We start from the raw sequence: 14,972 nt of genomic DNA, 5'->3' as shown, positions 1-14,972 counted from the left end.
ATCCATGTAAACAGTGGCCTGGACGCCTAAAATCATGTTAACTATGATTGGTTCTGAAGACTACACTGTAGGTGGATCCTTCAGCGCGTTCAGCACAGACCAGTTTTGACTCAGCAGACATCACGTGATACCCACGAAATCTCCTCCCTTTCCTGTTGTTACGAACTTGGAGAGCACCCAGGTTTCCCCGAGTGAGAGCGTCGCGCAACTCGGTCCCCTCCATCTCCATTCTCATCCACGGCCACGCGCCATCCTCCCCGCATTTACTCTATTCCCTTTTTTTGAGCCCTGCACCGCGCAACAGGCTCGCCCCCGTATTAATATCATTTCTCCCCTTTTGTTCCAAGTACCCGCCCCCTCTCCATAATCTCCATCGATCGCATCCCCGATCCGCCGACCACGCGCCTAATCATCGCGTCTCTCATCGCCAAGAGTCTCTTACTGGTCGTGAACGACCACCACGACCATCCCGGACTATTAAACCTTACCCTAACCATCACGTCTTTACCCTCTCATCAATATTCTACCCCCTTCCGTGTTCGGTCGCGTCAGGCCAAAGGCAATAAGTGGAGTCTGCGACATTCACCATAAAAGTAATTGTCTTCATTGATCATAGACTGGCAAGCAGCCCACTCTATCGCGACTTATGAATTAAACAAGAAAGAGACAAATACTATGGCATCCACACAATCGGCGCCAATGATGGCGCCAACCAATGGCGCGACCTCAGCCCAGGTCGCGAATCCATTGCAAAACTTGAATGCCGATCAAGTGAAGGAGATTCTCCAAGTGAGTAACCAATACCAAGATATTGTCATGTCAAACATTCAATGATTTTTTGCCCTTCCACTTCACTCCGGCTGTCATTCACTGCCGCCACCTCCAAGGCTCATTCACTGTTGACCAGAGCTAATATTATAAATTTAGAAACTTCGCCAAATGAAAGCCCAGATGGATGCTAAAGGCATACGTGTTGATGATCTTCCCAATGACAAGAAAGAAACCTACAAATATTTTCTCTCCGTTTATGTGCAAGTCATGGCTTTCCAACAGAAGAAGGCTGCTGCGGCTCACGTCGCTCAGGGTTAGTATCAGTCAAATTCTTTCTTGCATATAGATATGTTTTGTGTCTGACAGAATCCCCTCAGGTCAAAATGTCTCTACTCCGTCCGCTCCAGGAATCGGCCAAGGACCAAGCCAACCCCAAAGCCAACCCCAGCCTCAAGCCGAAAGACCTGCAGTAGCCGGAAGTGGACCATGGACCAAGGCTCAATACAGCCTGTACCGACAGCAACAGCTTTTGTACGAGAAGGCGAAGAGCAGCACTGTTATCACCAACCACGATTTTCAAACTCTGAGCGATTTAACTGCAGCAGCTATCCCGTCGCGCGCCAAGGCTACTGTCGCGGAAGCAGAGAGGATCATTGACAATGCTGAAGGCAATGAAGATGTTACCCCCCCAAGCAGACTGGTACAGTGGTCTCGAGGCTCCCGCAGCATTGCATTCCCAGATAAACTACCACAAGTACCGCATCAGTAAAAACCGTCCCTCTATCCCTGCTGTCTGGCCTTATGGTCTGGATTTGCAGGAGATTCGTGCACGCCGACAAGAAGTTTTGATGCACACGATGGCTCGCCGTCGGGAAGTTCTTGCCGAGCAATCTGCCTCAGTTGATGTTTGGGATACTGAGACGAGCGACGCCCCGACTCGTGACGACTCATTGAAGGTTCGAGTCTACAACGAGCTCGCAGCCATCGACAAATATGCCAAGCAGCAGCGACTTCGCGACATTATCTCTCGCGAGATGTTTCAATACAGCCAAGGAATGACTGCAAACCGCTACGTTCATCGCAAGATTAAGACGCCCAATCTGCGTGAGGCTCGACTCACTGAGACCCTTGAGAAGCAACAACGGGATGCTCGTGAGACCAGGGAGAAGAAGAAGCAGTACGACCAGCTCCAGGCTATTCTCAACCATGGCGCCGAGCTTGCTAATATCTCCACTGGAGTTCGCACACGTTCCCAGAAACTGGGTCGCATGATGGTACAGCACCACCAGCATATGGAGCGAGAGGAGCAGCGTCGCGTGGAGCGAACAGCCAAGCAACGTCTCCAGGCCCTGAAGGCCAACGATGAGGAAACCTACATGAAGCTGCTTGGCCAGGCCAAGGATTCCCGTATTTCCCATCTGCTCAACCAGACCGACAAGTTCTTGAAGGAGCTTGCTGCCTCAGTCAGGCGGCAGCAGCGCAACCAAGCCGAACGCTATGGTGAAGATGAGGAACTAGACGAAGAAGAAGAGGAGGAGATTGCTGACAGTGACGATGATGAGACCGAGCAAGATCCTAACAAGAAAAAGATCGATTACTATGCCGTGGCTCATCGTATCCGGGAGCAGGTCACCGAACAGCCTAGCATCCTGGTTGGTGGTTCTCTGAAGGAGTACCAATTGAAGGGTCTGCAGTGGATGATCTCGTTGTACAACAACAACTTGAACGGTATCTTGGCCGATGAAATGGGTCTCGGAAAGACTATCCAGACCATCAGTCTGATCACCCACATCATCGAGAAGAAGCGGAATAACGGTCCTTTCCTGGTCATTGTGCCTCTGAGTACACTGACTAACTGGAACATCGAGTTTGACAAATGGGCGCCCTCTGTCACCAAGGTCGTGTACAAGGGACCTCCAAATGCGCGAAAGCAGCAGCAACAGCAGATTCGATGGGGCAACTTCCAGGTTCTCCTGACGACTTACGAATACATCATTAAGGATCGCCCTATTTTGAGCAAGATCAAGTGGACTCACATGATTGTCGACGAAGGTCACCGTATGAAGAACGCGAACTCCAAGTTGAGCAGCACTTTGTCGACCTACTACGTCAGCCGATACCGTTTGATTTTGACTGGTACTCCCTTGCAAAACAACCTTCCTGAACTGTGGGCTCTTCTCAACTTCGTTCTGCCGAACATCTTCAAGTCGGTGAAGTCGTTCGATGAGTGGTTCAACACTCCATTCGCCAATACTGGTGGCCAGGACCGAATGGATCTGAGCGAAGAAGAGCAGTTGCTTGTAATTCGTCGTCTGCACAAGGTGCTTCGTCCATTCCTGCTCCGTCGTCTCAAGAAGGACGTGGAGAAGGACTTGCCCGACAAGCAGGAGCGTGTTGTCAAGTGTCGATTCTCTGCCTTGCAAGCAAAGCTTTACAAGCAACTTGTCACACACAACAAGATTGCCGTTGGCGATGGCAAGGGTGGAAAGACTGGAATGCGTGGTTTGAGTAACATGCTTATGCAGCTGCGTAAGCTTTGCAACCATCCTTTTGTCTTTGAACCCGTTGAGGACCAGATGAATCCTACTCGCATGACCAACGATCTTCTTTGGCGAACTGCTGGTAAATTCGAACTTCTTGATCGCATCCTGCCCAAGTTCCGTGTCACTGGTCACCGTGTCTTGATGTTCTTCCAAATGACTCAGATCATGAACATCATGGAGGATTTCCTTCGTATGCGTGGCCTTAAATACCTTCGATTAGATGGTTCCACCAAGTCCGATGATCGATCAGATCTCTTGAAGGTCTTCAATGACCCCAACTCGGAGTACTTCTGCTTTTTACTTTCCACACGTGCTGGTGGTCTTGGTTTGAATTTGCAGACTGCTGATACCGTCATCATCTACGACTCGGATTGGAACCCTCACCAGGATTTGCAAGCCCAGGATCGTGCTCACCGTATCGGTCAGAAGAACGAAGTTCGAATCTTGCGACTCATCAGTTCCAACTCTGTTGAAGAGAAGATTCTGGAGCGTGCGCAGTTTAAGCTTGATATGGATGGAAAGGTCATTCAGGCCGGAAAATTCGATAACAAGTCAACCAACGAGGAACGTGATGCTCTTCTTCGAACCCTTCTCGATACCGCAGAAGCTGCTGATCAAATCAGCGAGCAAGATGAAATGGATGATGATGACCTTAACGAAATCATGGCTCGTTCCGAGGAGGAGATCAAAATCTTCCAGGAAATGGACAAGGAGCGCGCGCTCAATTCTCAATATGGCCCCGGCAAAAAACTCCCCCGTCTCATGTGCGACCAAGAACTTCCCGATATTTATCTGCAGGAAGACAACCCTGTCACTGAGGATGCCGATCCCGAGGTTTATGGACGTGGTGCTCGTGAGCGCAAGGTGACAAGATATGATGATGGCTTGTCTGAGCAGCAATTCTTGGATGCCATGGAAGGCCTCGAGGAGGGTCGACTCACCCTGGATCAAGTTATCGAGAAGAACGAACGCCGTGCCGCTGAGCGTGCTGCTCGCAAGGAGAAGAAGAGTAAAAAGGCACAGGGCATGGAGTCTTCACCCGAGCCCTCCATTGTCGATGAGTCTGAAACTCCTCAGCGAAAGCAAGGTCGCCGTCGCGGTCCGGCCCCCAAGCGCAAGGCCGAGGAACCCATTGAGGAGACTCCGCAGCCGAAGAAGAAGCGTGGTCGCCAGCCAAAGATTCCTGACACTCTGAGCAGCGCGGACCGCGCTATTTTGACTCGTATTGTGTCAACTACTCTTCAGTCTCTGAAGGAAATGGAGCAGGAGTTCCCAGCTGAAGGGTCCGACAGCGAGGAAGGTCCCCTTCTTCGTGCTATTATTGAGCCATTCATGAAGCCCCCGCCCCGATCGCAGTATCCTGATTACTACATGATTATCAAGAACCCGATTGCGATGGACGCGATTGAAAAGAAGTTGAAGCGCGATGACTATCAGAGCTTGAAGGAGTTCCGAGATGATATTCATCTCCTTTGCCAGAATGCCAGAACCTACAATGAGGATGGCAGTATCCTGTTCCAGGATGCAAATGACATTGAGGTAAGTTTTTACTAGTTTGTGATATTTGTTTTTAACAGGGTGATACTAACCATGTCTACTAGGCTAAATGCTTGATGGAGTTGAAGAGGCAGACTCTTGATCACCCTCAATTTGCCAATTTTGATGATCTCGGCTCTACTGTCGGCGACGGTCAGTCGACTGGTGCCGCCTCTGGCACTGATACCCCGTTGACTGCAGGTACACCGAGCACCCAGCCAAAGTTGAAGCTCACATTCAACAACTCCAACTTCGACAGCGCCAGCAACAACGCTGCCGATCTCAGTGTGGATGAGGATTGATGCCTCGACCTTGTCATGCCCCCTTGACGACAAGAAAAACAAAAACAACATCCTACATACTTTTTTCTTCCCTTCATTTCTTCCTGTGTTACTGCCATATGTACTCTGCCAGCTTCTTTACACCTTTTTTTTTCTTTCATCCTCTCTGATGCAGTCTCGGAAAGGCGTTTACCGTGCTTTGATTTGGGCGAACTTGGAGATGTGGGATTTTTGATTTGCCCGCTGGATGAACGATCTATCTAATGAGGGCTCTCTTTGACACCATGTAACCGATCTTTAGATCCGTTGAGGACCCTCTTTGTATGCTGTCAGTATGGCTAGTCAAGTTGTGAGGACGGTTAACAATTGAATCGTTCATATGACTTCAAGTTTCTCTCCTCAGTATGTCTTTGCTTTTCCAGGCTCGTATTTAGAAGAATGCCTGGCCATAGCGTAAGTCTGTAGCCCTAGAGCTAAAAAAAAAACGCTCATGGTGACTGTAAATCCTCGACCCGCCTACATGAGTATTGAGCATTGGGTCAATATGCTAAACCTTTGGAACTTGATTTCCCCCCTAAACTAGCATGACTGCTTTTTTGCAGAGTGATAATAGCCTCAACATCTTGCTAGAACATGCATAGAAGCATTGCCCCGCCACGTGATTTGAGCGTGGCGATGCTTAACTTTATTTCCAACTGCGATAATTATCTTAAGAAGATCTGCCTATTGCTCCATGTTGTTATTTTCATCCTGATCTTTATGTTCTATTTTTTCCGGCACAATTATTCAGTACAGCCATGTTAGTTCCTGTGGATGGCAAACGAGTAGAGCACACATACTCGGATAGCAGTGGCACCTCCAACAAGCCCCCCAGTCCTCAAGGTCTCCAGACCGTATTTCGGGTATCTCCGCCAGGGCAGAGAAAACAAGAATTTCACTCCCGAAGAGCTCACAAAAAGTCCCGGGCTGGCTGTCTTACGTGCAAAAAACGAAAAGTCAAGGTGTGCCGTACCAGAAAGCTCAAGATGAAACATGACTAAGTTGTATAGTGTGACGAAGGGAAACCAGAATGTCAACGATGCAATACTCGAGGTATTCAATGCAACTATTCATCAGAGTCCGAGTTAGCTGTTTCTCGCCGTGAGGAAAATTCTCCTGAATGGATGTCTGTCTCTCCACCGACTTCTCTCTTTGCTTCTCTTTCCCTTGAAGATATCACAAAAAGTATCGAGGTCACATTAAGTCATGATCAGAGATGGAATCCTTATTCATTGACGAGCAAGAATTCCGATACACCGATAAGCACAGTCGCGTTTCATCATTTCGTCAATTGTTCAACTGGTACAATCGCTGCCCCTGCAATTCGGAATGTCATGAAGACAGATATGATTCGCGTCGCATTTTCAGTGCGTATTCCCAAAACAATGCAATGCATTATCCTTCTCTACCCTCAATGAATCCTCTAATTCAAATCTAAAGAGCCCTCATTTAATGTACACCATCCTAGGAGTCGGCATGCTCCACTTCAATCGTTTCTCCCCAAACAAAGAACGAGCCATTGCAGAATCATATTTCTGGCAACACGCCATAAACCTTTACCAAAAAGCCTTATCATCCAAAATCGACGAAGAAAATGTTGACGCTCTCTTATCAACCTGCATGCTCATGGGTGTCATGACAATCTGCCCCGAGAAATTCGAGCCAATAGACTCTTGGGTCCTAACAAACAAGCCCGAATCCATGAACTGGCTCGCTCTCCAAAGCGGCCTACGTTGCATTTTAACCCTGACATCATCATATCTCCCCAAAAGCATATGGTGTGAAGCATTCAAGGAAGTTGACAGAACAGGAGACAAGATATTCAAACAGGAGGAAACAAAAGGTCGAGAAGGTCTTAGTCCAGACCTAGCAGATCTTTGTGAGATCGACGAAGAAACTACTGAGGACTCGAATATTTACTATACACCCCTGAAATATCTTTCTGAGTTAATGGTGCTGGAACCCAGCGGTCCTAATGTAGCACATGTTGCTTCGTTCATGGGGAGGTTGGAGTGTGAGTTTCTGGCTCTTTTACGGAAGAGGGATCCACGTGCGCTCATTATTTTGGCGCATTGGATGGGCCTTATGTGCTCTCTTTATGAGTGGCAGCCTTGGGTTGAGGCAAGGATCAGGAAGGAGTGTATAGCCATTTGTATGTTTTTGGAGTCTAGTTCGGACCAAAGGATATTGTCGTTGTTGCGATTCCCAGCGGAGGCGTGTGGGTATCGTGTTACTATTCACGAGTATTTATGATAGAAAGCAAGTGCTGCCAGTGGCAATTGATTCTATTTTGCCCAGGTTACTGCCAGTGTCCAGGAAGATCTTAGATGGAGCTCGAAGTATAGTTCGTTTCTGTTGATTGAGGTCAACTGGTACTCTCCTATTCCACTTTTCATATAATGTTCATCCGATTTGTACGCGGAGTTTTGATCTGGTAGTTTATACAAATTCTGACTCAATGTGTTTTTCTATGCTATGATTGCTAAGTTGAAAGAACTTTCCACCTCCATACTGCAAGGGGATAATTCCATGCATATGCGCCGCTCGATTTATCATTTTGTCTAACACATCCCAGCAAATGTGCATTCAATATGAGTCATTCAATACGGATTTCTTGCACAAATATTAAATTTGCTTTTTACAAATACAAATCTCAGCTCTTTGCATTTTACTAGTAGTCTGAGTCACTGAGTTGAAGCACTTGAGTCTTCCCGAGGTCCAATAATACTAAGAGTCAAGACCCACTAACCGGCAAGCGATATCTCATCTTGAAAGGGGATAATAACCCCAACTTAACCCCAACTTACGTATTATTAATGTCTAGCCCCACATAAGATGAGATTGACATGATAAGAATTTATGGGATGCTGGGGTATTCCAGGTGTGATTTGTTACTTCTTCTCCTACCATAGAGATCATAAAAATTTGCAAGAGAAAACCATTCTCATAAGTGTGATTTTGCCTACACTCAGTCGACAATCGCACCTCTAAAATGACAGGGGAAGAATCCCCGCTTCTTCAGAAGCCAAACACCGCTCATCAGGATTTGGAAAATGGATCAACTAAACCTAAAATCGCCAGGAGTTTCCTGACTGTGATGTTGATATGTATGCTCAGCTCTTTCTTACTGAGGAAACGAAAAAAACATCTAATAATGCTAATCAATTGACAGCATCTTTCCTTGCATCATCGGATGACTCCTTTGTTCTTTCAACTGCTTCAGATATTGCGGCGAATTTTGATGCCACGAATGCTAGCACATGGCTTATCACTGGATTTAATCTTGGATACATGATATCACTTCCAATTGTAAGTTGATTTGAACTTCCACGGCAGTGAACAGATGCTTGTTTTTCAAAATATTAACCCTAGCTATGAGTAGTATGGTCAGCTCTGCGATGCCTGGGGGAGGAAGCATACCTATTTGTTCTCATACATTGTGTATGCTGTGGGTTGCTTTACTATGTATGCCAAACCTATATCCTTCTACTTTTGATCTCAATTACTGATCTTAGATTTGCAGGGAATGTCGATGAACATTTACATCGCTATCCTTGGCAGAGTCATCACCGGATTTGGCAGCTCGGGCATGTTGGATTTGTCTTCTATCCTTCTGAATGGTAAGTCAAAAGAGATGAGACGATTATCAACATATTGTTAACAAAGGGTTTGCGCCTAGATATTGGAGGTCCCACTGGAGTCGCAGTGTTGCGAAGCTACTTCATGACTGTTACCATGATTGGATATAGTAGTGGAGGAGCTATAGGTGGGCTGTTAGCCACTTTAATCGGATGGAGATGGTAAAAATCCAGAAGAAAGGGGACACTTCCAGTATTGATGCTGACACGTCTAGGTCGTTCCTCGTTCACGTACCGATCGTTATCATCTGTACACTGATGGCGATTCTCCAACTTCCAAAAGACTCACCTACAGAGACAAAATCTACCACGCTAGAAAGTCAAGACCAAAGCAAAGATGACTCGAGTAGAACGGAACTCGATTACTCTGGTATGACGTTGCTCGTGTGTACCATTCTATCCGGCTTGATGATGGTCCAAGTTTTACAAGCCGAGACAGTCCCTGGAAATAAACTATACCTTAGCATTGGGCTTGGGTCTGCAAGTCTATTACTTGGGCTGATATTCTGTACACACGAGATGCGTTGGGCCAAAAGACCACTCATCCCATTGTCTTTTATGTTGTCAAGCAGAACTGGCGTTGTTTGTGTTGTGCAGATATTGATTATGATTTCTGATCTAGCTGTGAGTGAATCCGTCTCGTGTTTAATTACTGTCCAACATTTGAATGTGTCTTACTTGAATCTGATTGTCATATGTAGCTGTCTTCGGTTCTCAGCGAATTCTTTGTTCGCATGAAAGGGTTTTCGATGGTTGCAGCATCTGCCAGTTTAGCTCCTCCAGCGCTTGGAGGTGCAGTGGGTGGATACATAGCTGGAAGGAAAATCCAAAGGTTAGTACCATATCTTACTGTTTAACTATGGATGAGTCAATGCGGGTGCTAATATGGAGCTACAGCACCGGCAAATATCATGGATTGACCCAGGCTGGTCTCGTTATAACTATCTTGAGCGGCGTTCTTATTACGATTCGTTGGTGTTTCTTCACAATATACACCTGGGAATTGATTTATTCCTTTCCTTACGGCATTGGATTGGGTATATTGTTTTCAACCCAATTTGTGGAATTATCCGCCTATTCACCGGAAGATTATTCTGCGAGATTGATCACCACATATTATCTGATGCAACAAATTGGTTCAGTTGTGGGTGTATCTGTTACCGCAGGAGCCATTCGGAGTGCCTTCGCAAGTGGTTTGAAATCGGTATTCGGTGGAGGTGTTGAAGGCATGAGGGTAAGATTGATGCTTTGCATAAGCTAATTTCCTCGACTTATTTGATTTATTGACTAACATGAGAACTTGAAAGATGGTGAATGAGATATTGAAACACAGTCGATTGGCTGCCTCCCTTCCAACCGATGCCAGACTCTCTGTCGAAGCCAGTTTCCGAAAGAGCTTTCTTGCTGCACCATGTAAGTTACTACTGTCGATATTATATTATTTCATGAGATAGGAGCATAACTAATCTGATTTCACCAGTGTTTGGAACTGCGGCACTGGTTGTCACTTTCTACCTCGTGGGTAGGAAGCCCGCGGAAGAAAAGAGTGAGATTGACTGTGATGAGTAAACAAAAGGATAGAGATCAGTTTCAAGCTTTCCTGGTTATGAGAAACGGTGGGCTTGTATACAAAAATTGCCACTAGAGTCTGGATTATCACTTGGCATAGTCTAGCGAGGAGAGGTTCTTTTTTATGATGTTGAATTAAAAGTTTTGGAGCGTTTTCTTTTTTTGCTGAATTCAGATAAGGTTCAAGTTTATAGGAGACCGGAATTGATTCATAACCCACGATGGATTTGCTCAATATGACTTGGAAATTTGAATACATCATGGTCTCTTGCTCTCTCGGCTTCAAAGCCTCTCTTTTGGATGCAAGGTTTAATGGGATTTATCAAGGGAGAGTTTACGGCTGAGACTGCATGATGAAATATGCAAGATGTTCCTCCAAGAGTCTTACTACATAAAGAAGAGGCCAAAGTACTGCTTTGAGACCCTCAAACATTGAAATTGTGCTTCACCATGGTACTAATACTGCAGGTCAATACCCCAAAAGGAATAGATCATGCCTGCACGCTCACATGTGCAGCTGAACACCACGATGCGGGGCAGACCGCTCCGATGCGTGCTCAACCCTACAAAAAAGACACCTGGAGCTATTGATTGGTTAATCACCATAATAATCTGACGAAATAGATATAAGTATAAAAGGATATTAAGATGGCGAGTCCCTTGCAACCCCCACTAATCGCCACCACAATCGATCTACCACACTCTCTAGAAATGACCGTCAACAAGCACCTAACGGGAAAAGTGGCAATTGGCATGTATCCATCAAAATTGATACCAAATACGCAGACTAACACTTTAAAATATAGTCACTGGCGGAAGCCGTGGTATCGGAGCTGCTATCGCCATCAAGCTCGCTGAACTCGGAGCCAACGTCGCAATTAACTATGTTTCATCCGCAAGTGGAGCAGAAGAAGTAGCCAAGCAAGTCCGCGCACTTGGTGTCCAAGCAATAACGATCCAAGCCGATGTCTCTCAGGAGAAAGAAGTCAGCGCCATGTTCGAGACGCTGATGCGTGAGTTTGGGAGGTTGGATATCGCTGTGAGCAACTCGGGGATTGAGTATTTTGCGGATCACTCGGAGGTGACGGGGGCAGATATCGATCGTGTCTTTGGGGTGAATGTCAAGGGCCAGTATTTTGTTGCGCAACAGGCCTATAAGTACATGGCGGATCATGGACGTGTTATGCTCACTTCGTCTATTTCGGCTGTGAAGGTAAGTTAAGAAATTGGGGTCTTATGTTTTTTTGAATAATTTACTGATTTTATTATCTCAGGGTGTTCCTCGCCATGCAGTTTATGCTGCCTCGAAATCTGCTGTTCAAGGCATGACCAAGTGTCTTGCCGTTGACTTTGGTTCTCGCAATATCACGGTTAATTGTATCGCTGCGGGTGGTGTGAAGACCGATATGTACGATGAAAACTCGGCGGAGTACATCCCTGGTGGTGATAAAATGACGCCGGAGCAGATTGAGACCATGCTATCAAAGTGGTCGCCGCTGGGCCGGGTTGGGCTTCCTGAGGATGTCTCGAACATTGCTGCGTTGATTGCAAGCCCAGAGTCCCAGTGGTTGACTGGCCAGACATTCCAGGCTTGTGGAGGAGCGTATATGATCTAGTATCATGTTGCTAGTGAGCCAAGACACTAATTTATTTTGAATACTAGTTACTAAAATATTTTTTTCTTTAGTTGGCTCTAGACATAGTCGTGTGTATTGCTTTCTAGGTTTAGATTGAATAAAAAAAACAAATAAAATTCCATGGGGATTCATGATATGGGGTATGGGGATGTTGCAAAGCTGTGAATGTACAAGACGCAAGAAATGAACACGTAGGAAGAAGGGAAAAGCCCAGCTATGGCGCAGCGTTATGAACGGTATCACTGGGAATATGAACATGATGTCTCGGATGAGAGCTGTTCGAAGTGTGACTTGTAATGGGAGGTCGGTCCAGTCGTGAATGACTTGAAGCGGATATATCGATTCCATTGACTTCGTTAACGCCATTGGCCACGCTGATCCCATTCACCCCTTTTGGGCTGTGGGTTTCAAGAGCATCGAAAACATGGTGGAAGACCTGTTTGTCCACGTCGGCTGCCCATAAGAAGTCCAGATGTTCGTATGTATGAATGGGTTTGGCTACAGTGCCGCGTGGTAATCCCTGAAGCATGACATTGATATCGACGAGACTGTCGCTATCGCCATAGAGTAGAACGATAGGTGTTTTGATATTGCGAGTCGGGTACTTGACAGGTTTGTAGAAACGCTCGCTGGCAACAAGGCTGAAAGGAGTCTGGAGTTCGTCGTCATAGAATTGGAAATTCTTGTTGCGAATAATCTGGAACCAGTGAACTACTGACTTGGTACTGGTGAAGGAGTAAAGGTGGAGGTAGGCGGCAAGTTTTTGGGTATGAGTAATATTGCGACACTGCCAGTTGAACAGAAGTGATAAGGCCGAGTCGATAATGCGAACATAGATCGGCGGGTACAATATTGTCTGCCACATAGTCGTAGAGGAGAGAATACTTCTTCTGCCAAAGAGTAAGAATAAAAAATTTGGAGAAGCCTTCATGAGTGAGTCGACAATGCGGTTGCGAAGACCCGATGGTGCCATGGCCGGAGCCAGGGCCACGAACACATCGACCTTTTGGTTCAATAGGGGGTGAATCGATAAGGTAGCAAAAGCTTGAGCCGTTCCCTGTGAGAAACCAATGTATGATAAGGATGGTTGACTCGTCACATCCAGAATGTACTCGATGCTATTTGGGATATCGTGGAAGGCGAATTGGTCGATAGAGAAGTCCCAGAATTCGTTTGAGCCAGGGGAAAACCGGACTGATTTCTTCGCATACTTGTTGCCCCGGTTGTTGCCCAGCCAAACGTCATACCCCTTTTCAACCAGCTGGAAGGGAAGACAACGCTGCTCGTCAGTCAAGGCAACCCACACCTCACTAGACATGAGAAGGCCATGGTGAAGATAGACAACTTTCTTGGTGATTGAACTGGGACCCTGATTGACGCGCATATCTTCTTCTCCTTTTCGATAGGCCAATCGGTGTAATCCAAGCAGGTATCCATCGCGAGTCTGTACAATGTGCTCCTCCGCCTCGTATCCAAACAGCGAGCAGATCTCGGTAAAGTCTGATGCCTCGGCGATTGAAGCGGCGAGTATTTCTTCCTTCGTACGTTTATCCCGTGCTTCAGGAATAACCAGATTGAATATTTTCTTCGATTGATCGTAACAGAACCGAATGATTGGTGATGCTAATCGCGAGTTGGTCAGCGACGCGTACTTGATAAGAAAGATATGAAGCAACTCACGAAGACAGAACGTAATAAGGTGAATGACAGTTTCTAGAAAGACTAGGATCAAGGATCCTAGCAGTGCTAGGTATTCGAACCTAGAATGGTACCACATGAGTTGTTGTTGTTACTATGGGTTTGGAAGGTACCTTGTAGTGGTTACCTGCCACATGTGGTGTTTTCAGGTTCATTCATGAACTTACCAGAACAATCTCCCGATAAATGGAACTCGCGACATAATGCTAAACATACACGCATATGTTCAATATAAATACTGCCATCAATGTATAATAAGGAAGAAGAAGTGTTAAAGACGAAAGGCGACCGAATTGGTTCTGGCGACGTCATCTCGGACATGTGAACGCTGTGCTTACTCATCCGGGGTAGACCAATCAGCAATAAGTCGAATGATGCCGAATTTGTCCTTTGACTTAAGCGTGTTGCATATCCTCGATCACAATGCCGAGTTCATGCGCAGATATCAGTGAGTGAAGCCGATTATTCTATTGACAGGGCCCGCTTTTACTCTTTGACCCGCTATGTTACCCTCCCAGATCATTCCGCTAACTACCAAATCACAGGAGAGGCACTGGCCCAATGTCTACAGGAATCGGACTGCATTATGGTCCAGCGGCACACGCCGCGTGAGTGCTTGAGCTCTCCGTTGGCTGAGGAGCTACCTATGAAATGCCAACAGTTGAAGAAGGGATTCAGCGAGTGCAAGTGAGTCAATCATCATTTCGAACCCCGGACCGGATCGACAACGACAACAACTTAGCAACAGATGGAAAACAGAGAATATTATGGCTAATTACTATCTCCTCTATCTCAATAGGCGTGGCATGATCGATATGCGAAAACGCTTCCGCGGAAACCACCCAATCTCTGTTGCGAAAGAAATGGACGGCAAACCATCACAGTCTGATCAGCTCTACGCTGGAAAGCCGGCTTACACAACTGTCAAGGAGATCAGTGGAGATGAGGTGCAGATGGACCCAGAGAAGACTCGAGGTCTGTAAGGAAAGCAATATTTCCTTGAGGGACATACATGGGAGGAAGCATCCCAATCAGTGTCTGGGCCCACCCGAGCAATGCTTGGGTGACTCGGCGCGTGCTGTATTTTACATGGACTAGAGATTCTGATCCATGCTGGCATGGTCTGGAGTTCTGATTTTATTTTATCGTTTACCTTGGACATCGCCGAAGCATAATCCAATTTGCAATTCGACAGAACGTAAATGAACTGTTCAAATTCCATATTTCTCGTAGAATGGAAAGCTTGGGTCGACATGATGA

The 14,972-nt window shown here is 46.3% G+C and overlaps 7 protein-coding genes across 7 annotated transcripts; 6 read left to right on the top strand and 1 right to left on the bottom strand.

Moving 5' to 3' along the window:
- Positions 1-699: 699 nt before the first annotated feature.
- On the top strand, positions 700-5,152 carry N7483_001064 (putative RSC complex subunit (Sth1); the record flags this gene model as incomplete). Its single annotated transcript, XM_057084502.1, has 5 exons — positions 700-789; positions 928-1,084; positions 1,149-1,471; positions 1,527-4,853; positions 4,916-5,152. 5 exons carry the CDS (start codon positions 700-702, stop codon positions 5,150-5,152), a joined length of 4,134 nt encoding a protein of 1,377 aa, XP_056950651.1.
- A 776-nt stretch (positions 5,153-5,928) lies between these two features.
- N7483_001063 (Zn(II)2Cys6 transcription factor domain-containing protein) lies at positions 5,929-7,423 on the top strand (the record flags this gene model as incomplete). The annotated part of the gene is made up of 3 exons (XM_057084501.1): positions 5,929-6,132; positions 6,181-6,537; positions 6,611-7,423. 3 exons carry the CDS (start codon positions 5,929-5,931, stop codon positions 7,421-7,423), a joined length of 1,374 nt encoding a protein of 457 aa, XP_056950650.1.
- A 739-nt stretch (positions 7,424-8,162) lies between these two features.
- N7483_001062 (uncharacterized protein) lies at positions 8,163-8,831 on the top strand (the record flags this gene model as incomplete). Its single annotated transcript, XM_057084500.1, has 3 exons — positions 8,163-8,277; positions 8,343-8,479; positions 8,694-8,831. 3 exons carry the CDS (start codon positions 8,163-8,165, stop codon positions 8,829-8,831), a joined length of 390 nt encoding a protein of 129 aa, XP_056950649.1.
- Positions 8,832-10,115: 1,284 nt separating this feature from the next.
- Positions 10,116-10,377, top strand: N7483_001061 (uncharacterized protein; the record flags this gene model as incomplete). Its single annotated transcript, XM_057084499.1, has 2 exons — positions 10,116-10,221; positions 10,289-10,377. 2 exons carry the CDS (start codon positions 10,116-10,118, stop codon positions 10,375-10,377), a joined length of 195 nt encoding a protein of 64 aa, XP_056950648.1.
- Positions 10,378-11,025: 648 nt separating this feature from the next.
- N7483_001060 (uncharacterized protein) lies at positions 11,026-11,993 on the top strand (the record flags this gene model as incomplete). Its single annotated transcript, XM_057084498.1, has 3 exons — positions 11,026-11,032; positions 11,184-11,590; positions 11,652-11,993. 3 exons carry the CDS (start codon positions 11,026-11,028, stop codon positions 11,991-11,993), a joined length of 756 nt encoding a protein of 251 aa, XP_056950647.1.
- Positions 11,994-12,228: 235 nt separating this feature from the next.
- Positions 12,229-13,791, bottom strand: N7483_001059 (sterol esterase; the record flags this gene model as incomplete). The annotated part of the gene is made up of 1 exon (XM_057084497.1): positions 12,229-13,791. One exon carries the CDS (start codon positions 13,789-13,791, stop codon positions 12,229-12,231), a length of 1,563 nt encoding a protein of 520 aa, XP_056950646.1.
- Positions 13,792-14,135: 344 nt separating this feature from the next.
- Positions 14,136-14,695, top strand: N7483_001058 (PET191 family protein; the record flags this gene model as incomplete). The annotated part of the gene is made up of 3 exons (XM_057084496.1): positions 14,136-14,160; positions 14,258-14,399; positions 14,512-14,695. The coding sequence occupies 3 exons, from the start codon at positions 14,136-14,138 to the stop codon at positions 14,693-14,695; spliced, it is 351 nt and encodes a 116-aa protein (XP_056950645.1).
- Positions 14,696-14,972: the final 277 nt, after the last annotated feature.

Source organism: Penicillium malachiteum (genome assembly GCF_028827825.1).
Source record: "Penicillium malachiteum strain IBT 17515 chromosome Unknown utg000001l:1.0-8184562.0:1.0-8186909.0, whole genome shotgun sequence".
Taxonomy (NCBI): Eukaryota; Fungi; Ascomycota; class Eurotiomycetes; order Eurotiales; family Aspergillaceae; genus Penicillium; species Penicillium malachiteum.
This window is presented reverse-complemented; position numbering and strand designations above follow the sequence as displayed.